We start from the raw sequence: 26,723 nt of genomic DNA on the forward strand, positions 1-26,723 counted from the left end.
GGTTGTGGAACCTGACGCTGCACACATGAGTGTGTTGGACTCACAGGACAAGATGGAGTTCAGACAACATCTTCCTCACCTTCCTCACTGCACAGGTGACATTCTTCACTAAGGACATATACCAACTGTAACAGAGTTACCAGAGCTACGGCGTGGACGCCAAAGGGTTCACCCCTTCCTCTGTGTCACAGCACCTCATTCCTCACGTCTTTCTTTTATGGGATCTGGAGAATCATTTCCCATTGCTGTTCATTTCCAGAAATGAGGAGACCCAGGCCTCATTTGTCCACGGTTGCAGAGGACATTGAAGTATACCTGCTTTGGAAGAGCAAAAGTGAATCTAACACATGTACAAAACCCAGGGCGGGAGCCAGAGATAGAGCGGAAGAGCTAGCTGGGGCGGGCTCCCATTATGGGAAGCCTCGAGTGCACGATTTGGAAGTTCTTTTCAAGCAAAAAAATACAACACGACAAACACGAAATTAGGCACAGAGTCTTCAAGGCTGACTATGCCACCGGGAGTCCCTCCTCTGCTTCCTGCGACTAACTCAGGGAACTGTTGCCCTGGACCTCTAGAATGAAGCCACAGATATGAGCTCAGCTTCTGCTCCGTGTAAGGGCCTGGGAGGCCATCGAGAGGGCCAAGGGGAATGAGCGTAAAGGCAGAAAGAGCCACCTGCCTGATCCAGTCTTGCGCCCCAGCTGTGGTCAGGGCCAGCGTTGACTAAAGGAGCCCAGCTTCTCTCAGTTCTTCCTCTGCCTTCCAAAAGGAAAGGCCGGGGTTGACAGGAGTAAAAGATTTTGGCATTTCTGCATGAGGACATCAAGATCTGTGTGACATTTGTGTGACTGAACACAACCGAAAAAATGCTTTGCATCTTAAGACACTGTCTTAAAAAAAAAAAAAGTGTGTGTGTAAGGCCCATCAGCAAAAACTAGAATCTTGGAATGTCTGTTTAGGCGCACACCCTGGGGAGCCAGGAGGTGGCGCCACCACCCACAGGGGAGACTTGCTTCATTCTGGATTCCTGGTTTTCGCCATGGTTGGTATGGGTCTTTGGGGAGTGAGCCAGCAGATGGGAGCTCTTTCTCTGTCGCTATGCCTTCTAAATACAGTTTTAAGAAATTAAAAATAAAGTTGCTCTTATGCACCAAAGCCTGAGATATATTGCAGAAACAACCATAATAACATGAAGAACCTGAGTAGCCTGCGCCTGTTCTCAGGAAACTTACGTACATTTTGGTGTAGTCACATCTTTATCCAATTTGGTTTATTGAAATGGTGATGTCAGCATCCAGTCTTGTTTATCTTATTTTGTTCTTTAAACCTGTTTTCTGGCACTTTCTGAAAGGCGCGACATAGAGACAGACAGAAATATGGGGTCAAGGGGGAGAGCCAGCTTAGTGGAGGATGCTTCTGTTATGTTTGCTTCATGTTTTAGCGCTGTCCTTGTTTTGAGTGAAGGGCTATTGAAAAGGAGGGAGTCAGCATGAGAGGTTGTGTATCTCTGTAGATTAACTAAGTACAATGCTGCTCCAATCAAAATTTTCCTTTCTGTTGGTGAGAGGAAGTACTGAGTACCCAGTACCATCCAAACTAATTTTTTTTTGTGTGGCAGATTTACTGTCCTTCATAAATGAGTCTTCTAAGTCCTGAACACGTGAAGGGGTACTAAAACCTTCTTAGGTAGGGGTACTAAAACCTTCTTAGGTAGGAGGGTTCCAGAGCAGTGCGTTGGGGAGCGGCTGCTGGCTTCTGATGTCATAACCAATCTCATCACCCACATGTCCCTCCCTGGTTTGAATCATGGATTCAAACACCCTCAAATGCAGTTCCCTGGTAATTCCAAGACTTAACAAATCAATCCAAAGGAAAAGTAAACAAATACCCAGAAGAGCAGAAGGATACTTAGAATATGGTTTTCATTAACATTTTTATGTTTTCCTTCTCAAAATACTGTATGAGCCATTAAATAAGAAAAAACAAACTTCTGAGTAAGAAAGCAAGACAGGCTATTACCATCATGGGTTTTTGAATCTGAGAATAAGCAAGTGAGTCTTCAAAAATTTTCCCCAAGATTTTCTTCTTATCAATATCAAGGTGTTGACTTATGGGTATAGGCTTAAAATACTAAACGGCTGTGTGCTGAATTCAGTGTACATTAGCATGTATCCAATCAGTCATAAATATCTGTTCTCTTTATCACTCTGTAAGACAGTGAATCTGAGGCTGTCAAGAAACGAGACCCTAGATTTCTTTCTATCGCTGTCTTTCAGAAAGTGGCAGACATCAGATTTAAAGAAATAGAACAAAATAAACAGGACTGAATGCTGATGTGATCATTTAAATAACCAAAATTGGATAAAGATGTGGTTTTACCCAAATGCAAATGCACTTCTTTCAAGCAGGCATAGATTATCCAGGCTCTTCATGTCGTTCGAGTTGTTTCCATAGCATCAGACACATTGTAGGGGAAAGTGCCTGTGATGCAAAAATGCATTTTTTAATAGATTTCAAGGCAGTGATTGGAGAATTTTGGGGGGTTGGTATAACCACAAAAAGGGGCTACAAAAGAAACACACCAAGATAGGCTGGAACCTCTGGATATTGCCTCTAGCTTATTTACTTTGTGACTATGCTGTTTTCCAAGTATCAGGTCTGTTTACTTCTGTTCCCACTCAGCTGGCCCTTTGGCTATTTCTCTGTTCGTTGGCACCTCACTCCAAGCGGCAAGAAAGAAACATTTATTAAATGCTTTGTTCATACCAATTAATCTTGTCACCCTGATTTCGCGGAGAAGGAAACTTGGTTCTGAAAGGTGAGATGTCTTGTTTAGGATTGTGTCAACTTTAAAGCAGCAAAGAGCTAGTGCACTATGAAGTGGTGACCAAGCCAACGCGTATTTGGCACCAAGTATCTGCTGGAATTCAAAGATCCTTATATGGACCATTGTATTCCCATTCGAAAGCCTTAATGTTGGGATTATTATTTTACAGTTAAGATCATATAGCTCAGGCGTTCAAGATTCAAACTTCAACAGAACCTGCACTTTGGACGGCTAAGCCTAAGCTTTTCTACATACATCCTCTGTCCAGTAGGGTAGTTGCTAAACACTTGAAACGCTTGCAGTAAACTCACAGTATAAAGTACGTGGCACGGTTTGAAGGCAGTATGCCAAAAGAATGCACAATCTCACTGGTAACTTTTTCATAGTAATTACATGTTGAAATGATAATAATCTGTAGAGTCCAATACATGAAATAAATTCTTCCATTTAATTTCACCTGTTTCTTTTTTACTCTTTGAAATAGGCTACTAAATAATTTAAAACCACACACATGGCTTGCATTATATTTCTATCAGACAGCACTGTGTGTTTTATACTATATTAAGAGAGGCTGAAATGTACTCCAAGCCAATGTTGTTTTTTACAGTTGTTCATTTAAAAATTTGGCTGGATGGGAAGTAAAGAGGTTGAAGGCATTTTGATGTTCATTCTGATACTCTTTTTTGCTTTAATAAAAATATTTGTTTAGTTATTTGAAAGGCAGAGAGACAGAGATCTGCCTTTCATTGGTTCATTTCCCAAATACAGCAACAGCAAGACTACTCAGCCAAAGCCAGAATGCCAGAAACTCACACTGCTTGCTCCAAAGTGAGTGACAGGGACCATTGGTGTCCTGAATGGGGTCCTCGCAATGCTGTGCCACATGCCTGTGTTTCCCAGAATTCCTCATGAATTTGAATTTCTGGGTAAGAGATCTTCCATTTTTAAGGTTCAAAAGATTTAGGTAAATTCTGTATTTTCGGTGCCTACATGGATTGCATGATCTGTCTAGATATGATAGGCCAAGTGTCGCTCTTCTGAACTTCCTAGTATTGATGACTTTCTTTCTTTCCTTCTTTCTTTTATTTTTTTTTATCTGGAGGAATTACAGATGAGACAGAGAAAGAAAGAGAGAAACAAGGGAGAGAGAGAGAGAGAAGGAAATATATTTCATCTACTGATTTACTACCCAAGTAGCCACAATGGCTGGAGCTGAGCCTATCTGAAACCAGGAGCTGGGAGCCACTTCTGGGTCTCCCACATGGGTGTAGGGTCCAAGTACTTGGGCTTTTCTTTGCTGCCTTCTCAGGACATTAGCAGGGAGCTGAATCAGCAGTGGAGCTGCCAGGACTCGAGCTAGTGCCCATTCGGGCTGCTGGCACTGCAGGTGTAGGCTTAGTGCTGCATAGCACGGTGCCGATCCCCACAGACCTCCTTCCGTACAGGTCAGTGATCACCTTCTTTTTTTTTTTTAAGATTTATTTATTTTTTATTGGAAAGGCAGATTTATAAAGAGAAGGGGAGATAGAAAGATCTTTCATCTGCTGGTTCATTCCCCAAGTGACCACAACAGCTGGCACTTAGTTGATCTAAAGCCAGGAGCCAAGAACTTGTTCTGGGTCTCCCATCTGGGTGCAAGATTCCAAGACTTGGGGCCATCCTCTACTGCTTCCTCAGGCCACAAGCAGGGAGCTGGAAGGGAAGTGGAGCAGCTGGGATACGAACCAGCTCCCATACGGGATCCTGGCACATGCAAGGGAGGACTTTAGCCACTAGGCTTTTGTGCCAGGACCTCAGTGATCACCTTTGAGTCTGTCTTTTCTAACGTGCCAACGAATCTGAGCTCCAGAAATGATGCCTGGTCCACAGCTGACTCTTTTTTTTTTTTTTGAAGATTTATTCATTTTATTACAGCCAGATATACACAAAGGAGGAGAGACAGAGAGGAAGATCTTCCGTCCGATGATTCACTCCCCAAGTGAGCCGCAACGGGCCGATCCGAAGCTGGGAACCTGGAACCTCTTCTGGGTCTCCCACATGGGTGCAGGGTCCCAATGCATTGGGCCGTCCTCTACTGCTTTCCCAGGCCACAAGCAGGGAGCTGGATGGGAAGTGGAGCTGCCTGGATTAGAACCGGCGCCCATATGGGATCCCGGGGCTTTCAAGGCGAGGACTTTTTAGCCACTAGGCCACGCTGCCGGGCCCCATAGCTGACTCTTGATAAGTCATTAAGCATTTGTTGTTGGTTTGTGTTCTTTTTCCAGAAGCTATTACTACACTTTACTAGAGACTGCAAGGTTGCAAAAGGAAGAAGTTGGACTGTTGCATGAGATGAGACAAGTACAGGTCAGAGAAACATCACTAACCGTCTGTGTAGAATTTCACCTGAATATCCTTCCTCTCCACCAACACACACACACACACACACACACACACACCCCACATGCTCCCACCTCCCAGGGTAACAATTAGGAAAAAGGTAATAAATTCAGAAAAAGAAAAAAAAGTCCTACAAGATCGTTATTGCTCCAAAACACATGTTTATTCTAGCTGTTTAAGACGAACACTGATTGGGGCCAGTGTGGTAGTCTAGTATGTTAAGCCTCTGTATGTGGCACCAGCATCCTATATGAGTGGCCGTTCATGTCATGGCTACTCCACTTTTGATCCAGCTCCCTACTAATGGCCTGGAAATGCAGTTAAGGGTGGCCCAAGGCTTTGAGTCCCTGTACTTGTGGGAAATCCAGAGGAAACTCCTGATTCCCAGCTTCAAACTGGTCCAATCTGGCCATTTTGGCTATTTGGGGAGTGAACCAGTAAATGCAGGACCTCTCTCTCTCCATACCCACCCCACCTCAGTAGTGCTAATTTTCATTTTTTCTTTCCTTCCTTCCTTCTTTCCTCCCTCCCTCCTCTTTCTTTCTCTCTTTCTTTCTTTCTTTCTTTCTTTCTTTCTTTCTTTCTTTCTTTCTTTCTTTCTTTCTTTCTTTCTTTCTTTCTTTTTTTCTTTCTTTCCTTCCTTCCTTCCTTCCTTCCTTCCTTCCTTCTAGAGGAAAGTTTAGATTTACAGAGAGAAGGAGGCAAACAGAAACAGCATCCATCTCCTGGTTTGCTCCCCAAATGGCTGCCACAGCTGGAGTTGAGCTAATCTCAAGCTAGGAGCCAGGAGCTTTTTCTAGGTCTTCCATGTGGTTCAGGGCCTTTAGGCTTTGTGCTGTCTTCTACTGCTTTCCCAGGCCATAAGCAGGGACATGGAAGGGAAGTGCAGCAGCAGGGACACAAACCAGTGCCCATACAGGCTCCTGGCACTTGTAAAGTGAGGATTTAACCATTGAGCTAGCACTGGGTTCTGTAACTTTGATTTTCAAGTAAAGTAAATAAATCTTAATGGGACTTCCCCCTTCACCCCAGGGGAAGTACTTTCCTTGAGAAGCCTAGGCTAGCTCAAGAAAGTTGATCCTTAAGAGAAGTGTGAAACACTCTGGATCTTTGGGACAGAAGGTCACTTTCTGTATCACCGTGTCTTGGTATCGATGTTATCTTGTGAGCTCACCCATGTTTTCCTAAATTTTTAGAAAGTTTATTTGTATTGGAAAGGCAGATTTTAAACAGAAAGAGAAACAGAGAGTTCTTCCATCCACTGAGCCACTCTGAAGCCAGGAGCCAGGAGTTTCTTCTGGGTTTCCCATTTGGGCTCAGGGTCACAAGAAGTCGAGTCATCCTCTGCTGCTTTCTCAAGCCATAAGTAAGGAGGTGGATGGAAACTGGAGTAGCTAGGACTCGAACCAGTGCCCATAAGCGATTGCAGTGGTTGAAAGTGGAGGATTAGTTTATTGAGCCACTGTACCTGTCACATGTTTCCTTTTTGCAAGTCTCCTGTATTCCTTTCCTTTGTGCTACCACCAATCTTGGGCATTGTGTTATTAGTTATAAACTTCATATACCTGTTCCTTGTTCCTTGCTCTGATCTTGCCTGCGATTTCCTTGCCTGCCCTCATTCCCACTGCCATGGTGCTTTCTCTTTGCCTGGGAATCTGTCACACCCGTGTATCTCCTTAGCAGGTCCAGGTCCATTTGGAGCCTGAAATTTGTGTTAGTGAAGTCACTACATAAACTCATTATCTTAGTAGTCCTCTAAGGTGCAAACACAGTTGTTCCTTGATGTCTTAGACGTGGAGAAATAGATTCCAGAACTCCATATGAATACCGAACTGAGGATGTTCAAATTCTTTATATAAGAGTGTATCATTTGCATATAATCTACACACATTCTCTTATATACTTTAAACCATCTCTAGATTACTTATAATGCCTAATACAATACAAACACTGTGTAAATCGTTGTTATACTATCTTGTTTCTATCTGTTCAGCAGTTGCAACTCCTTTCCTGAGAAGTTTTAATCCATGATTGCTTGAATGGGTAGATATGGAACCTACTGATGTAATGGAGATCCATTATAGATTCTACAGGAACAGAATGCCACATGCTCATTAGCACTGTTCGTGTTAGCAGAGAACCTTACCCCAAAGAAGGATTAGAGCTCTATCCCTGGGAAGAGAGAGGCTCTGAGAGAAAGGATCCCATCAGCCAGTGCATTTTCAGAAGGGACGATGCAATGCAGACATGGACACAGTGGTTCAGGTGTCATCTGGACACCCACTTGCCATCTTACAGAGTCTGGGTTCAAGTCCAAGCCCCAGTGTGAATCAGCTCCTGGGAGGCTGCAGATGATGTCTCTGGTACCTGAGCCGAAGTCACCAATACAGAAAACTCTGATTGTCAGTCTGCTGCTTTTGGCTTTGCCAAATTTGCTGTGGCAGGCACTTGGGAGTGAACTTGGAAGTGCTTGGAAGATCTCTTTCTCTCTGTCTGCTTTTCAAGTAAATAAATAAAAAATTTTAAATGTAGTGAGGTACTATGCCATTGGGGGCTTTAAGTAATTGAAGGCAATAGGGATCATTATACAGATGCCAGAGAGCACAAATGATGACAATGGCCAAAACTGGGCTGGAGCTGTCATCAGCACCTGGAAATTCAATGCAGGTCTGGCACATGGGTGGCAGGAACCCAGTGGCTTGAGCCTTCACTGCTGCCTCCCAGTATCTGCATTAGTAGGAAGCCGCAGTAGGAGGTCAGACCTGAGAAGTGAACAGAGGTACTCTGATGTGGGATGCTGGTATCTTAACCACATCTTAACCATTAGGTTATACACCTGCTTCACAAATAAAGTTTCAAAGGACCCAAGATGAACCTTAACCTGACTCTAAAGATACATTTTGTCTCCAGATACATTGCCAAATTGAGGCTTCATCTCAGGCAGCAAATGCAAGTTATATGAAGGAGCATTGTAAATGACCTATTCAAAATGGCATTTTCAAAGGCTGCTAAATTCACAGCTATCCTAATTTCCAAATTATCTTATTTTAAATCTGGGTTTTGTGTGTATGTGTTTGGGAAGTGCAGGGTTTGTGGTGGCTACAGAAAATGACTTAAATTTGTAGAATAAAATGTGAACTTTTGCAAATGAGTAAACAGCCAAAACAAACACCCCTTTTGGGGAAAAACACACATTTTCTTCTTTTGAAAAGCAAGCAGTGTCTTAGCAAAATACCTTAAAAGTGAACTAAAAAGCTTTTCTAAAATAAACAACTCTGCTTGTGATCCTAAATTGGGACCATATGTAGATGCGAAAGCTACAAACGCAGCACGCTTGGGCTCCGCGCTTCTGCCTGCCCTGCTTGCGTGCCTTTGAGGAGATGATGATAATTCTGTCTTTGGTCTTGAAGGAGCCTGCGAATATTTTAGATCTTCACATGAGGGGAAAGGCACAAGAAAGAAGAATGAAAACAAATGCCTTTCAAGACAAAACAGCCGAACGATGGGGTTCATTTTGCTTATCTGCCCACAAACTCTCCCCATTTGAAGCTCTCCTGCAGGGACACGATGATGCCAAGATGGGACTGTTTGCCCTCCTGGGCTGGAAAGGGGGAAGTCTTTGCGAGGGATCAAACTTGAACAAGGTACAAGGATAAAGCTGGGGGACTGCCTGGGCCAGCCCCTTGCCCTGCAGCAAATCAGCAAATAAGCCAATTCAGCAGAGATAGAATCGCTTCTTTTTCTCAATTACCAAGTGCTGTGTGCTTGGGGTAATGTGTCATGAGTTTGGAGAATGTGGGGCATTGCAACATAAGCCCTCAACATTCTGAAAGCTTACAGAAAAATCTGTTACCAGTGAGGGGACTTGAAGTGACAGTATCCATCTCTAAGTGTAAACACTCGTGTGCTCCTTTTCTCATTCCAGGATCCATTTTCCTGTCCCTACAGTGCGTGTGGTCTCTTCTGCCCACCTGGATGTGTGCTTTCATGGCAAGTGCTGCGCCCTGCGGCCAAGGGCAAGCTCCATGAAAGAAAGCTTGCTGCCCGGGTGGAGATGAGGGACGTTTTCGCTGACAAAATGAGTAGAATGAAAATAAGCATTAAAGTAATTCTGAAGTTTAAAATCAATAAGGAAATACTGATGCCAGTAAAAGTTCAAGTTTTTAAAATACACTTCTTTTTCTCTTTTTTTAAGATTTATTTTATTTTTATTGGAAAGTCAAATATACAGAGGTGGAATGATAGAGAGGAAGATCTTCTGTCTGTTGATTCACTCCCCATGTGGCCGTCACAGCTGGAGTTGAAGCAGTCCGAAGTCAGGAGCCAGGAGCCTCTTCAGGGTCTCCCACGTGGGTGCAGGGTCCCAAGGCTTTTGGCCATCCTCGACTGCTTTCCTAGGCCATAAGCTGGATGGGAAGTGGGGCTGCTGGGATTAGAACCGGCAACCAAATGGGATCCTGGTGCATGCAAGGCACAGACTTTAGCCACTAGGCTACTGTGCTGGGCCCAAAATACATTTATTTCTTCATTTGAAAGGTAGAGTTAAAAAAAGAAAAAGAAAGAAAGAAAGAAAGGTAGCGTAACAGAGTGGGGAGAGAGCAAGCAAGTGCCTTCATACGCTGGTCACAAGGGTGGCAGGAGCCCAAGGACTTTTGCTGTCTTCCCAGGCATATTTGCAGGAAGTTGGATTGAAAGCTGACCAGCTGGGACTGTAATCAACTCTGCTATAGGATGCTGTCTCAAGCAGCAACTTAACTCACTGTGGCACAAGCCCCATTCCAAGCTCAATTATTTTGAGACCTTGTTGCTCAAGACCTCAAATACAGCACTGTGATCTCCAGAATGAAAAGTATGGATGATCATTCACCTGGGCTCTGGGAATTGTGCTATTAGGAAATGCTGACTGCATAATGAAAACAGCTAATGCGTTTATTTCACACCACGCCTGGAGATAAGCATTTGATCCTCTGACAAGCATCTTATCCCTAGGCACAAAAGGGAATTGAGGGACAACGAGATTGGAAGGTTATCAAAATCACACAGTGCGTAGCAGAATGTGGACTCGAACCCAAGACCCCCAAAACAGGAAGCTTTAAAAGCTTTTTGTGTGAAAGGTGGTTTCTTATCTGTGGGTCCTCAGTAAATTGATGCTTTTTCCATAAGTAGATTTGAATTCCAAGATTCTCATTTCTCACCAGAAACCCAGACACGAGAGGGCTTAATACAGTGAATTCTGAGGATGGGAAATGACCAGAAATGACCCAGTTCGGGTTATTTCTTCCTTTGAGTCCCTGTGAATGTCTTGGGTTAACTAGAAGCAGAAATATGGATGAAAGATTGAAATGGCCAAAGCCACGCTCATGCTAGGTGCTTTTTCTGGGCTTTGTGCCCATTACCAAGGGCTCATTTGTCTTTCTCCCTGCCCATTTCCTTGCATGTATCTGTGGTGAACTTGTCCATGCGCTGTGCTGAGATGGCAACTCAGGAGGGTAAACTCGCTATGTGTTTACTTCAAGTTGCAGGAAAAAAAAAATAACAAAACTCTTTGGGCAGGTCAGACCTTTCTTAGCAGGGCTCTCAGGGTGTCCTGGGACTTCCTGGGGCTCTTCTTCCTTGCCTGCTTTGTGCTGACCATGTCCTGCCTCCTGTCTTATCACTGCTGCTCTCTGGCCTCTAGACCCCATGACTTCTGCCTTCCCTGTGCCTCCCTGCACTTTTTCTCCTTCTTGGCTGAGCCCCGGGTGAGCTGCCTCTGTCTCCACATGGTCAATCATTGCCTCTCCAGGTGCTCTTGCCCATGTACCTCCGGCTCTCCACCAGGCGTCCGAAGGAGGAGACTACAGGAGAGCAGGCATATGCTGGAAGAGCCCGCGCAACTACTTCAGACTCCTAGACCATTGACAAAAGGAAAACTGGTCCCAGCTTTATAAATGATGGATTGAGACTCACTGCAGGAATGAAGGACGAGACCACAGTGTATTTTTAGCGTCTGCTGTTTGTGGTCACATAAGTGAAAACTGCTGGATGCTTTCCCCGCAGCTCAATGGCTGGTATTCAGGGGAGCGCGTCCACTCTCTGCCAGACGCTCCTCACGGAACTCCCTTTTTATGAGATGGTGACTGGCTCCTTGGCACCAGGCAGCCCCGCCACAATTCGCCTTTATTGCCCGGCACAGATGCCCAGTTGCATGATTTCATGGATAGCCTCAGCATGGGGTGAGGGGTTCGATGACACTCTGCCTGGCTGTGAGCTTGTCAGGGTGTTACCAAATTGGGAGGCGAAGTCTGCAGGACAGGGGCTCCGTCTGGATGCTCCAAGCTTTCTTGGCAGGAGGCAGCACTCTGACACAAAGGGAATGTGATGGCCAGCACCAAGTTGCCTGCCTGTCTTGGAGTGAGGCTGCTGCTGCCTGCTGCAGAGTGGCAGGTTGATGTCTTGGTCCCAGACCAGAGAAGCCTCCACTGTCCTGGCAGGTGATCCTATCAACTGTTGCTTGCAGGTGTGTGGAGAATGGAGACCCACTGTGATGGGTATGGCCGGGATGCAGGGGACCCACGAGGGGTTGTGCTGGTGCCACTGAAGAGTGAAAATAGTGCTGGAATCCTGAACTCTAGTAGGGAAAGTAACCCTCTCCCAGGGCTCACTTTCTCACTTATGGATAGTAATTCTTGTCCTGTTGATCACACTGGCATGTTTCTTTATTGAAGAGATAGTTACAGAGAGGCAGAGACTGAGAGAAAGTGGGAGAAAGGAACACACACACACACACACACACACACATACACATACACACACAGAGAAGAGATTGATCTTTCATTTGTTGGTTCACTCTCAAATGGCCACAGTGGCCAGGACTGTGCTAGATCAAACCCTGAACTTCATTCAGGTCTCCCACATAGGTGGCAAAGGCCCAAACACTTGGATCATGTTCCACTACTTTGTCAGGTGCATTCACAGAGAGATGGATCTAAAATAGAGCATCCAGGACTGGAACTGGCACTTATATGGGAATCCCGAGGTCTCACATGACCACTTAATCTTGCTATGCCATAGCACTGGGCCCTTCATAGCATGTTTTTTTTTATTATTATTATTTTTATTGGAAAGCTGGATCTACAGAGAGGAGGAGAGACAGAGAGGAAGATCTTCCATCCGATGTTTCACTCCCCAAGTAAGCGCAACGGCCGATGCTATGCCGATTCGAAGCCAGGATCCAGGAACCTCTTCTGGGTCTCCCACATGGGTGCAGGGTCCCAAAGCTTTGGGCTGTCCTCAACTGCTTTCCCAGGCCACAAGCAGGGAGCTGGATGGGAAGTGGAGCTGCCGGGATTAGAACCGGCGCCCATATGGGATCCCGGGGCTTTCAAGGCGAGGACTTTAGCCGCTAGGCCACGCTGCCGGGCCCTCTGTATATTTTCTGATCAACCTTGACTTCTGTCCAAGCAGGCCACACCACCACCATCATGGTGTGGTGACCTCAAGCTCTGTAGAGGATGTCACTTGCACCATGAAAACAACCTGCAAGGGAGGTGTGTACTTCTGATTTTCACAGACCTGAGTGTGGAATGGCCCTCTAGCATGCTTCTCTTCTGATGTGATTAGAGCGGAACCCAAACTCAAGGGACTTGCACTGCAGCCAGAATTTCCCTATGTGACTTCCAGAAAGCTATTGGGAGCCATACCGGATAATGCTCCTCAAAGAGAGAACAACAAGGCTTAGGACGAATGTGATCTACAGAGTTCTAGTGAGCCCTGCTTCCTGACTTCTTAGCCCTTGGTCACTGAAAGCTTGGTTCCTGGGTCAATCGTCTGGGAATTTGGTAAAAATGCAGAACCTGTGTTCCATCCCCCGCCCTTAATTGTTAGATAAGAATTTACATTTTGACAAGATCAGTATGTGTGTTTATACAGAGCAGATTAGAAGGAGGAAATCACCAGGACTCAGCTTATATCTAGTGATTTGCATAATACTATACTTCATTATGAGAAGGGCTGGGGATGAGTAGGGTTAATAACTTAAAAGGAGGAAGGAAAGAACATCAAAATTCTTAGCAGCAAAAACCATTTAAGAAAGTTCCATTGCTGCCTACTCCTTAATGCTCCGGGAACTCCCTGTGGCAATGTGATCTAGTTGTTGAGGCATTCGCCAACAGGCACTGCGTTTGGTGCAGCAGTGTTGTCAGAGCTTGGTTTGAGTCCTGGCTCCTCCACTTGCCATCCGGCTTCCTGTGAATGTGTAGGAATCTGGCAGGCAGAGATGATGGCTCAAGTGCTTGGTCCCTGTCGCTCATAGAGGGGGGCCATGATGCGGTTCTTAGTTTCTGGTGTTGGCCTGCTTTTGCCCTGGCTGTTGTGGACATTTGAGGAGTGAATCAGTAGGTGGAAGATCTCTCTGTCTCTATACCTTTCAAATAGCATAAAATAAATAAAGATTTAGAAGCAAAGTATTTAAATTCATAGTGAATATTTTTCTTTAGGTGCTTAAATACCTGAATGTTGAACTTTCAGAGCATGCTTTAGTCATTTGGATGCTATATGGGTAACAATATTTGTTACTGTAATTGGAAACCTCAGGTAACTCAGATTTTGTCTTTTTTATGTATTACTTTTAGGAGAGTCAAATGACATCAAGATATGATGAGATACCAGAGATTTACTCTATTACCATACAGTTAAAAACAAATAAGCAAACAAAAACAACACATGAGCCGGTCCATGGTGTAGTAGGCTAAGCCTCTCCTGTGGCTCTAGCATTCCTACACATTGGTGCCAGTTCATGTCCAGGCTGCTCCACTTCTGATCCTGCTCGCTGTTAATCACCTGGGAAAGTAGCAGAGGATGGCTGAAGTGCTATGGCCGCATTACCCATGGGGGAGACATAGAAGAAGCTCCTGGCTCCTGGAGTGAACCAGTCAACAGAAAATCTCTCTCTGCCTCTCTCTGTAACTCTGCCTTTCAAAATAAAAATAAACTGAATCTTTATAAAATAGTACTAGCATAACACAAAGCTCATGACTGAGCCAAATAAAATTTCAGTAGGTCAGAAGGTATTTAGTTTATCATATTTTCATTAATAGATGACAACAACTGATTAAAATCAGAAAGGCAGGAAATTGGATTTGAAATTGAAAGGAACTTTTAATTAACCAGATACAATTAGTGCCCTGTTCTGGATGAGGAAGCATTGGGAGGTCCTGGACCCTTACTGGGGGTCCTCAGGGTCCTCAGGTGGCAAAGTGGGGCGCACAAGTTGATCAGATGCCCCAAGTTGCAAGATACTGTAAACAAGGTGAGTTGGCTGCACTGCTGATCTAAAAGGGCTACACAGGGGAGACAAGATAGAGTCAAAGCAGGGATCAGAATGCAGAGAGGCAGGCTATGGGCAGAAGCTGCATAGGTTTTTTTTTTGTGGAGAGCTCAAGACAGGCCAAGGAGATTCAAGGGCTCTGATCCAGATCACACCAACTCAGGTTCTTTCCTCCTCTCTTGCTGCCTCTCAGAATTACAGCCGAGTGGAACTTTACTGCTGTGACAGCACACACACACACACACACACACACACACACACACAATCTATCAATGATTTGGTATCTAAAGCTCAGACATAAACGACTGCATGGAACCAATTTTATTCTACAAACAAAACTGAGCCTAAAACTCATTTGGCAAGAATGGAATGTTTTCCATTTTATTTTAGAGACATTTGTAGAGAGCTGTGGTTGGGATGGGAGCAGATAATCACCGTCACAGTACAGAATTAATGAATTAAGCTTGAAAACTGTAACTGAAGAGCAGTCTTTATCAATAGCATGGCTTTCTCCAATCAGTAGACTTCTAGACTCTGGGAACCACATGGACTCTGATTCATGTCTCTCAAGTGCATTTCTGGAAATCTTATTTCTACTCAGGCAGCACCTATTATGTCTCAGTTCTTGTCAGTTCATTCCTGAAGTCAGCAATACACTTAGAGATCTTAAGCTCTCTCCAATGTATCCCTGTGCAACAGTCTGTTGTCTGTACTACATTTTGCCATCTATGCCACAATGAATTACTTGGGCGTTTACTTCCTATTAGGAACTGCTGGCTTATTGTGTTAGTCTTCAGTATCCTATTAGAATGAACAACCTCTTAGAAAATTGAAACTGTGTTTCTTTTCTAAATTTTATCTATTTATTTGAAAGGTAGACTGAGAGAAAGAGGGAGGGTATAGGAGAGAACTTTCATTTGCTGATTTACTCCCTAAATGTCTACAGCAGCCAGGCCTGGACGAGACTGGAACCAGGAACCAGGGACTCCATCCTGGCCTCCCTCTCGGGTAGCAGTAGTCCAAGTACTTGGAGCATCATCTGCTGCCTTCCCAGGTGCATTAGTAGGGACTTGGTTTGGAAGAACAATTTGATTCCAACTGACGCTCCAATATAGGATGTCAGCATTGCAAGCGGTGTCTTAAGCCAGTGTGCCACAGTGCCAGCTCCAGGAACAATGTCTTTCACAGTCATGGATTCTCTAGAAGTGTTTCATGACCCAGGTCCAGACTTTTACCACTGTGACATTGGCAGCATCCCACTTAGATCCCAAGTGCTTTAAGAATGTCTTCATTGTAACATTTTGTTTTTCTTTTTGAATCCTTGTGGACTGTGAATTCTGTAAAATCTGAATCGACATCCATCTGATTCATCATTGATCCTTTAGTACCTGGTTCAGGTCTTGATATGTTGAATGGTGTTTGCTCAGTAAGTCCTTTAAAATTGAATAATTAATAGTTTTCAAATATATATTTAGTCTGTGCAGTTTATGCAAGGTGATTAAGAAGACCGGGATAGATGGATTTGACAGTATCATGATATCATAATGTTTTGATTGGTTTGGCTTTAGGTGCAAGAAATGGAAATAATATAAACATAAGGAAACTGATATCTGGCATTTGGATGCAAACACAACCATTAAATGGTAAAATTATTTTCTAAATGTGTGTTTAGTTGTCTATAAAACCCTGGCTCCTGGAGTGCCAAGGACAGCATTCTTTACTTCTGCCCATCTCTCACAGGTCCTACCTCAGAGAGTGTTTCTCCATTTGATGCCATTAAATGTGGTCTTAAAAGAGCCTGTGTTCTAATGTATCTGCTGCTCTAAACATCTGTTGCTTCCTAACAAATGCTGCATTCATTTTAGTGGCACTGGTGCACAGAGGTAAACAGAGCCTTGGCAGGTCTTCCATAAGAGAAACTGTGTTTGCTCCCTTCATTAATTACTAATGGAGCATTAAGACATACAAACCCCCTTGAGCCAAGTTGGATAATTCCTGGCACGTAATGCTAGGGTGCTTTCAAAAGTTGAGACATGTCTTGACACATCAGAGCGCATGCTCTATAGCAAGCACAGTGGTGACTACAGTGCCAAGATTATACAAAACTTCATATCTATCAATACCACATGTTGTGTTATGTATGTTTAACCCTTGAAGTTTTTGGATTAGTGTGGGGTAATAAATATTTATCCCCAGAAGATCTCTGAAAGTAGCTAACCCATAGTCATTGGGCACACAACAGACAGCTATGTATAAAGGGTAGAAATAAAAAGGTGATCCAGGATGTATCAATCAAATGCAAATCAATGAAATCAGAGTATCAAACTAATAGATGAAATAGGAACTAGAATACGATTTGTCAATTTCTATTTAATAGTAAATTACTGACACAACTAAAATGAAAGATTTGTATTCCTAGATTTGCCAACTAGCATACCATCAAAATGATAACATGGAAACAATAAGAAATAAGAGACTGAGAAGCACTTACTAAGAGTATTTGATTTAATATATATCCATTAGGTGAATAAATTAAAGATTTGAAAGATGAATAAAGACTTAATATAATAGAAAAGATTGAATAATTGTCTATACTTAAACATTCAAAGCTCATATAAATATTTTAACTACTCACATGAGAAAATTTTACAAAAATTATGATATGGTAGTAAACAAAGGAAATACTGTATTATTTTAATATAGAAAATATGCAGGCTACCCACTGTCATCACAAAAATAACAAAATGAAAACAAAATCAACAACTCAGCAACTGGTGATGTACGCATTTCAGTATGGTGGGAATTGAAAGACGTGATGTTGATAAACTTTAATCAAATATCATTAATGAGAACTGACACGAAGCGACTTTAAAGAGACAATGTGATTGCCAGAACCAGAAGATCTAGTCATGATCCCACTGAATGTATTCCAGCAGCCCTGCTTTCCATCCAGCTCTCTGCCTCTGGCCTGGGAAAGCAGTGGAGGATGGCCCAAAACCTTGGAATCCTGCACCTGCATGGGAGACCCAGAAGAGGCTCCTGGCTCCTGGCTTTGGATCGGCTCAGTTTCGGCCACTTGGGGAGTGAATCAGTGAACAGAAGATCTCTCTTTCTGTATATCTGATTTTCCAATAAATAAAAATAAATCTAGAAAAAAGTCCTAAAGGGGGAAAATGTGCCAATCAAAAGGAGCATTGGTTCAGCCCAGAAAATAAATGCAAGTGCAAGTGCTCATCCAGAGAGAAGGAGCCTCCTCCTTCTGGATTTAAATAAACTGGCCTCATGGCAAGGGTGTTTGTGCATGAGAGGGTCTTGCGTCCCAACAGAACTGATAAATCTGAAAACCTTATGAGAAATGATGTGCTCTCATGTTGGAAAAAGAAACTTCCCAAACCTTACAAGATGTGAAAGCTACCACAAAGAGAATGCAGAAGTTGACATGCATTTACCTATAAAGCAAAGCAGGTTTGGCAAGATATGTCGTTTATATATCCGCAGTCGTATCTTGGTGATCACAGCAAGTTTGGGTAAGTAGGGAGCATTTCAATATTTATTGAAGGCATGAAGTAATGGGAAAGAATAGAGTTATTAAAAAACTACTGGTGAGATCACTGATAAACACACATACCCTAAAATAAATAGCATATGGATTCAAGAGTTAATTTATACTTCAAGAAAGCTAAAAGAAATATTCAAATATTGGTACATTTCTGAATGAAGTAATGACTTTGTAAACTGAGAAGAATGAGATGAAATCTCAAAGAAGAACAAACACAATGCATTTGATGATACAAATATTAAAGCCTGTGTTGACAAGATGTTAGAATAATAATCAGAATTCCAAGTCAGACAACATGGGGAAAATATTTGGAGAAAATGTTAGTCAACAGCCTGTTAACTTTATTATAAAAAAAAAAAGTTTATGGGCCCATTTGCAGTAGCCTAGTGCCTTGGGCCACCCTTAACTGCATTTCCAGGCCATTAGTAGGGAGCTGGATCAAAAGTGGAGTAGCCATGACATGAACGGCCACTCATATAGGATGCTGGTGCCACATACAGAGGCTTAACATACTAGACTACCACACTGGCCCCAATCAGTGTTCGTCTTAAACAGCTAGAATAAACATGTGTTTTGGAGCAATAACGATCTTGTAGGACTTTTTTTTCTTTTTCTGAATTTATTACCTTTTTCCTAATTGTTACCCTGGGAGGTGGGAGCATGTGGGGTGTGTGTGTGTGTGTGTGTGTGTGTGTGTGTGTGTGTGTTGGTGGGGAGGAAGGATATTCAGGTAAAATTCTACACAGACGGTTAGTGATGTTTCTCTGACCTGTACTTGTCTCATCTCATGCAACAGTCCAACTTCTTCCTTTTGCAACCTTGCAGTCTCTAGTAAAGTGTAGTAATAGCTTCTGGAAAAAGAACAACAAACCAACAACAAATGCTTAATGACTTATCAAGAGTCAGCTATGGACCAGGCATCATTTCTGGAGCTCAGACTCATTGGCACGTTAGAAAAGACAGACTCAAAGGTGATCACTGAGGTCCTGGCACAAAAGCCTAGTGGCTAAAGTCCTCCCTTGCATGTGCCAGGATCCCGTATGGGCACTGGTTCGTATCCCAGCTGCTCCACTTCCCTTCCAGCTCCCTGCTTGTGGCCTGAGGAAGCAGTAGAGGATGGCCCCAAGTCTTGGAATCTTGCACCCACATGGGAGACCCAGAACAAGTTCTTGGCTCCTGGCTTTAGATCAGCTAAGCGCCAGCTGTTGTGGTCACTTGGGGAATGAACCAGCACATGGAAGATCTTTCTGTCTCTCTCTCCGTAAATCTTATTTTCCAATAAAAATAAATAAATTTTTAAAAAGAAAACAAGGGGCCCGGCGGCGTGGCCTCGCAGCTAAAGTCCTCGCCTTGGACGCCCCAGGATCCCATATGGGCGCCGGTTCTAATCCCGGCAGCTCCACTTCCCATCCAGCTCCCTGCTTGTGGCCTGGGAAGCAGTAGAGGACGGCCCAATGCATTGGGACACTGCACCCGCGTGGGAGACCTGGAAGAGGTTCCAGGTTCCTGGCTTCGGATCGGCGCAGGACCTGCCGTTGCGGTCACTTGGGGAGTGAATCATCGGATGGAAGATCTTCCTCTCTGTCTCTCCTCCTCTCTGTATATCTGACTTTGTAATAAAATAAATAAATCTTTAAAAAAAAAAAGAAAAGAAGTCTGTTTTTAAAATGGTTTTGCAAACTGATAGGGGAAACATAATTCTAAGAGCATAAACACCAGATTTGCACACATACAAAGAAATTAAAACTAGCAAGTAAATAAATGGGGAAATGTTTACAGTTTGTCTAAATCATTGCATTTTTATGTCTTTCTAAGTTAGAAAAAATCCCTACAAAATTTGTATTTGTAAAACTCAGTGCTGGTGAGGATGCTGTAAAAATGATTTTCTCACTTTTCTTTTTGCTGCTGTTATTTTGTGAATCAGTACCTTCTCTTTGAAAACAATTTGCTGTTGCTGTATCAAAAGTCATAAAAATGTTTACAGCCTTGATCGAGTCATTTGACTTCTGGGAATCTATCCTGAGGAAAACTAATCCAAAATATGGAAAATATTAAATGCCTTAAGTAAATTGGGAAAGGCTGTCTCATAAGAGAGGAATGACTATTGTGTCTTGGATCAGTCATTGGGTTAAAAAATACTACATAGCCATTTCAGATTATGGGAATTGAGACCAAACAAATGGGAAGATGTCTGTCCTTCACTATTAAATGAAAAAAATGAATGAACATCTGTATACAAAAGTATACGGAGAAGAAAGGGATAAATACATCAAATTGTACCGAGTTGAGCTAGAATGGCATGATGATCACAAATATTTTTTCTTTCATGTTTAGTGGGTGGGGTAGTGTACTTTCGGCCTGCTATACCTGTGTGCCAGTGACTTCACACTCTAGCCCCTAATATTATCCCTTGTTGTCCCTTTTCTCCTGCTCAGTTTCCATAACCTTACCTGTGTCAGTGCCACTCAAATTCCTTCAAGAACAAATCAGACTCTCCCTTTTCCACACCTAAATACTGAGTGAACATTTTTTAAAGCATGTATATAGTTTGCCTTGTGAAGAAATGATGTATTTACAGTATGTATTTGTATCTCTTACTGCATTTCTAAACTAGAGGGTAAGACCAATTTCATTTATTTTTTTTCTTTCCCTACAGTATAAAGCACAGTGCTTTGCCTCTGTGCTTTGCTTGAATAAATACCAATTGAAATGAATTTAGTTGCACAGCAATGAATCGCTTCTGATTTCCTGGCAGGTGGAGCTCATGAAGGTCTGCAGCACTTGGGTCCGTTTGGCAACATCCCCAACATCGTGGCAGAGTTGACTGGTGACAATATTCCTAAGGACTTCAGTGATGATCAGGGCTACCCAGACCCTCCCAATCCCTGTCCCGTTGGAAAAACAGGTAATGGACATGCACTTGGAAAACCATGACAAGTAGAGGCATTGGGGGAAATTTACAAATTCTAACACTTGCTACCAATGTTTCCAGAAATGTTGTTTCCATTCTGATGAGTCCATTTATAAGTAGAAGGTGAGGAAATTTTCTCTTAGAACCTGAGAGTTCAAGAGCTCAGAGACACCTATGATTTCCCTTACCACGTCTTTCCCTTCCATCTCTCTCTCTTTAGGAATCAATGCTCTCTTCTCCACTAATAAGCAAGTCAACTATGTCCCAGACCTATACCTAGTTAGCAACTATCCTCAACTCCTGTTTATTTGGAAACTGGGGGCTGGCATATAGAGGGGTTCAGGAAGGTAAGAATTTGCAGAAAGAAGAAGGTTGAAACTTTCCCATGTTACTCATCTATCCCCTCTGCTTTCCTGCTCCCATGCCAAATGCATGGTAAGTGGCTTGCAACGATACTGGCCCTTGAGCATTAAAGCTTAAGGGCAGAGGCTCGAGGCTTAGATTATATGAGTTGAAGTTCAAGGGCAATGTGTGTGACCTTAAACAAATAAATTGATCACTTTGCACATCAGTTTTCTCATTTACAAAATGGGGGCCAATGTAGGAATTACAGGAAATTATCCATTTAAAGCATTCATCTTAGCCTCTAATAGATTTAAGACTCATTCATCATTATCCTGATCATAATTAGCTCTGTCGCTATTAAATAATGCACCTCCCTCCTTGGGGTTGTGCTAATTTCCATCACAAGAGTGATCTTTCTCCATAAGCTTAATGATATAATAATATTTGGCATTTATTATACAAACTTCATTACTGAGGAAATTAAACCTGGGGATATAATTTCTCCCTAGGTCTTCCGGGCATAAGTGCTGAGAAGAATTAACCAGTCCTGTTTTAGGACTGTGCACTCTAGCACCATGACACTATGCCTTACTCTGAAAATTGTGACAGTATTGGCTCCCCTGGGTTTTTCTTGAACACAATTCAGGCTCTAGCTAAAATATCCTCTTAAAAAAATTGCTCCTCCTTACGTCTAGAGTGAGGCTTCTGTTTTAAGTGCAGTACAGAGCTCCCATCTTGAAATGAAACAACAAAAACAGCTGAATGTGACTTAGCCAATATAGGAATGTCGGCTCAGGATGGCAGGAAACCTAAGTCCTGGCCTGGCTCTGATCGTTTCAGCTGTCTTTGACTTGCTTGTAGGGTTTAGAAAGCAAAGGAAGAAAGAGCAGCTCAAAGTTTGGAAACTAGCAATCTCTACAGAGGTCTGTTTCATGGCTAGAGCACAGTGCTGTAGTTCTTGAAGTGTGATTCCCGCAATATCAACATCATCTGGACACTTGTTAGAAGTGCACCTTCTCAGGTCCAACCCCAGACACACTGAATCTGGAAGTTTGAAGGTGGAGCCCAATCATCTGGATTGGAACCAGCGCATCACACGAATCTGGAGCACTCTAAAGTTTGAACACTATTGTAAGAGAATGAAAAGAGCCACTAAGCTTAAGAGCTTAGAATTCTGGTCTCCACTATAGTATGTTAAACTTGATTTTCATGGGGCTCAGTCTTTTATTTGGTAAAAAGCAGACACAATCAAAGCCATAGGCAAATATGCAGTGTAGCTCTAGGTTGTCCTGAAAACAGAGAAGCACAGCAGACCTGTGTTATCCAGCCCTAGTTTTACGCCCTTAAAACTCTGAGAGGAGGGCAATCAAGGAGGTCAATCAGGGTTCAATAAAAGCCCAACTGCAGATGATACTTGTTCATCACTGATATTTGCTATTTCCTTTGCTGTCCGTTCATTAAGCTAACAGAGTCCTCATTCTTTGTTCTACTGTTGTATTCTAAGAAAGAAATCACTTGCCAAGTGTAGCTTTGTGAGAAATTTTTTGAGACCTGCCTCATAGACAATTATGCCTGACACAACCTAGCACAGTTGAGCAATCCATGAATAAAACATTGACTTCCCCTCCCATGCCTTGTTCTTTTCTGAATCATGGTCCACTCATCCTGAATGGAGCAGCATTACCCAAAAGTTCGTCTCTCCACCTCAGGGCAAGGATGTGAATTCTAGGGCACATTTTTTAGGTCTTGAAACCCTTCAGTTCCAACAGCAGGGCTTTTTCTCTACATCTCTGTTTGGGTCCACTCAAAGTTATGAAAGGTTGTGAAGATGCCATATGGGGACTGTCTGAATTGTCTAGATTTGATGAAAAGTAGGGAGATACATTAATGCTACAAGGAGAGTTATTAAGAAGGCTGACTTTCATATTAGCTTTATGTTTCAGAGTACTGAGAGATGGTTTGCTTAAAGCTGCTAGAAGACTTCAGAATGTCCAAAGGGTTAGACAATCTGGCTAATTATAGATAGAATTCTATACAGTATTGATCTTGTGACCTAAAAATCCCTTTGATAAAGGATCCTCTTTTTGTTCCAAGCCCTGCAAAAATTCTCCTCCACATTCCCACCTTTTAAACCTTTTAAAATGTACATTAGAGATGGAAAAGAAATACCTCCTTTTTAGAACATTTGCCTAGCAATAATGGGCCTTAGATAAAAACAGCATGAAGGACAACCTTCTCCCTCTGATTTGAAAGGAAGATACACTTTATTTCAAACAGTGATCATCATATAAACTGCCGTTTAAAGGAAGCTCACAGGAAGAGAACTAATTGGCCTATTAGTGCCAGTTGCTCTCTACAAAGGCACTTAAAAAGTTTGTGAGAAATAGAACTTAATAATAAATTTATTTTGGTAGAAAAATTTTTTGAAATAAATGTATATGAGGGAGATTTAAAAAGTTTTTGAAAATGTGTGGTGTGAATAACTAAGGGCATATGCATTTGGCCTAGTGTTTATGATGCTATTGAAGACACCCATGACCCACATTAGAGTGCCTGCACTCAAGTTCCAGATCCAGTTCATTACTGTAACTTCCTTGGACACAGTGGTGATGGCACAAAAAATTGGCTCTTTTTCCTGCCACACATAAGCATTGAGCTCCTAGCCACCAGCTTTCAGTCTGGCCCAATACTGGCAATTGCAAGCATTTGGAAAGTAACCCAAACATTTTGTAATTGTTGTTTTGACTGTGCATAAATTAAACAAATTTGCACCAAAATAAATTTGCATTTTATTTTCCCACAATTTCTATTCTTCGCAATAACCTTTTTAAAGCTTTTTTCTTAAAAAATTTTATTTATTTATTAGAATGATAGCTACAGAGAGAGAAGAAGAAGTAGGGAGGGAGAGATGGTACATCAACTGATTCATTTCCCAAATGGCCACAAAGGCAGAGATTGTGCCAGCCCAAAACCTGCAGCCAAGAACTGCACCCTGGTCTCCCATGTGGGTGGCACAAAGTATTTGGGCCGTTCTCTTCTGTTTTTCCAAGAACATTAGTAGTAACCTGGATTGAAATTGGAGCCATTGAGACTCGAACCTGTGCTGATAGGGAAGGCCAGCATTGCAGGCAGTGGCTGAAACCATGGAGTCCCTGTGAGCTCGGATTTGGTCCTTGAGTTCTGTGTGTCTGACTGCAAAGCTTAAGCTATTACTTTCGTAACACACACCACAAAGTACTATCTGGTGATTGCTGTTGTATAATGTATTCTATCCAAGAAGCCAAAGAGCTTTCTGAAGAGCTCAGCCAAGACATCGCAGATGCCCGTGGAACAAAACTGTGTTGCCTAAGGAAGCCCCTGCTGTTACAATAGATAAAGCATATTTGGTGGCGTACAATGAAGAACTTTGTTTCTCATTTATGCCATATCCTGCCAGAGGTAGGCAAGGGTGTGGTGGGATTGGAGCTTCTAAACCCTGACTGCCATATTTACATTTGACTCTCCCAATGGCCCTGGATGGCAATATGTAGCGTGCAGATCAGAAGGTGGGACATCATATGGGAGGTTTCTATGGGCTAGAGTAGAAGTGCAATACCATCATTTCTAACAGATTCAAATTCAAACTTATGACTCCAACTGATTGCAAAGCAAGGACGGAAAGTCAGCCAAATTGTGCACTGGAGAGGAAAGGGAAGTGGGTTTGGTGCACAGCCAAAAAGTATCTGCCATGGGAGTGGGAGTTAGGGATGAATAGTCAGTCCCATCTAACATAGAGTCTGGATTCCAGAGGGAAGGTGACTTAGAGTGGCTGATGTAAACAGATTCTGACTTTTGAATGTGTGGTTGTTTTGATAAATTAACTCTGAGAATAATAGTAAATGTGTGTTGGCATGCCTCAAAAACTTTTGGCTGTTTGCAGCAGATGACGGATGTCTAGAAAACACCCCCGACACAGCAGAGTTCAGTCGGGAATTCCAGTTGCACCAGCATCTTTTTGATCCGGAACATGACTATCCAGGTTTGGGCAAGTGGGTAAGTACGGTCTCAGTTGCTAGTAAGGTTGAGTGAGTGCTTTGAAGATACGGAAGGTAGAGAGGAGCTCTAAGGGTGTGAGATGATTTTTCAAAATTCTCTGATTAAGAAGGGTTTTAAATAAGCTAGTTATATCAAAGCCATGTAGAGAGGCCAATCTCCAGAAGCTTCTATTCTGACCTACCCCACAACCTGTGCCATAACACATTCTAAAATATCACCAACATTTCATGCATACCATACGGGGTTTTATCAAATGGATGTGATTTTTTTTTTATAAAAGAATTCTGACAAAACTTTCTATTTTGACCTCTAGACTAAGGGAGATGGTGTCTGTGTAACCGAGAGAAAAAAAAAAGGATGTTAGAACTTAGAAACAGACCTGCAATTCTGCTTCATGCAAAGGGAAAAAAAATCTCTAAAATGCATTCAGTGATTTTAGTTATCAGTTGTGTTTAAGCATTCAGGAGAGAGATGATAGCTATTTGACATCAGTGTACTAAAAACAAGTCCTGCCCATTGAGTTGTATTGTTTGATTTGTCAGAATTTTCCATTTACTTGCCAGCTAAACAAGGGAAATGAAGTGGGCATGATATATTTGGATTTCAGCCAAATATTTAGCAAGCTGTTTGCAATCTCCTATTCGAACAGGTGGAGAGACATAACCCAGTCAATAGAATAGCACCAAAAGGGAGTTTGGTGAAGAATTCATGTCAACAGAAAAGGAAATTTCACCCTGTATCTTTTACATCCGAGCACTACCCACTCCATGTTCTTATCAATGTTATAAACAAGACAGTTAACAGATAACACAAGGGATCACACCATGTGACTGTTGGAATTCAAGATGATCCTAACAGCTTGCAACAGTGTGCCAAAGAAGGTGAAAACTGAATAGGATACATTTTGGTTCCTGTGGTTGGGCCTGTGGAGGCTGATGCAGAAAACCACTTGAGCAAAGAGGGAACTACCTACATGCACTAACTCCCATGTGGTTGTAGGGAGTCAGGACCTCTGTGGAATGAGCGAATGAGTGATGGAGCAAATGTTTCAAACTGCACATCTTTTGGAGATATTCTTGCTTCTTTGTTCATTGGGAATGCTGAAATCTTAAAGCTGAACTCTGTCCCGCCATTGCACACTGTTTTAGAGAAAGATGTCCATCCTCATCAATGCCACTTTCACTTTTTCACCATCTTGTGTCGGTGTTCACTGCCCAGTTCTCTTTGCCTTCCACATACATGTACTATCCCCTTTACAAATGATACAACGCATCACTCATCACCTGAATGTCTGTTTCTCTTCTTTTTCATAGGCAGTTCCATTAGCTAGTATTTCTTTCTATTTTAAGATTTACTTAG

The 26,723-nt window shown here is 42.6% G+C and overlaps 1 protein-coding gene across 3 annotated transcripts in view; it reads left to right on the forward strand.

The window, feature by feature from the left end:
* Positions 1–26,723, forward strand: part of LOC101524925 (neuroendocrine protein 7B2) — an 82,049-nt gene that overhangs the window by 46,843 nt on the left and 8,483 nt on the right. For 2 of the 3 annotated variants that reach the window (XM_058666105.1, XM_036495365.2), the window contains 2 exons: positions 20,829–20,978; positions 25,252–25,361. In XM_058666105.1, coding sequence (XP_058522088.1) covers positions 20,829–20,978; positions 25,252–25,361 — 260 coding nt within the window. Of the gene's footprint in view, positions 1–20,828; positions 20,979–25,248; positions 25,362–26,723 lie in introns of all 3 variants that reach the window. The other variant, XM_004578201.3, reaches the window with a different exon arrangement.

The sequence above is a fragment of the Ochotona princeps genome, chromosome 6 (assembly GCF_030435755.1).
Source record: "Ochotona princeps isolate mOchPri1 chromosome 6, mOchPri1.hap1, whole genome shotgun sequence".
NCBI lineage: Eukaryota > Metazoa > Chordata > Mammalia > Lagomorpha > Ochotonidae > Ochotona > Ochotona princeps.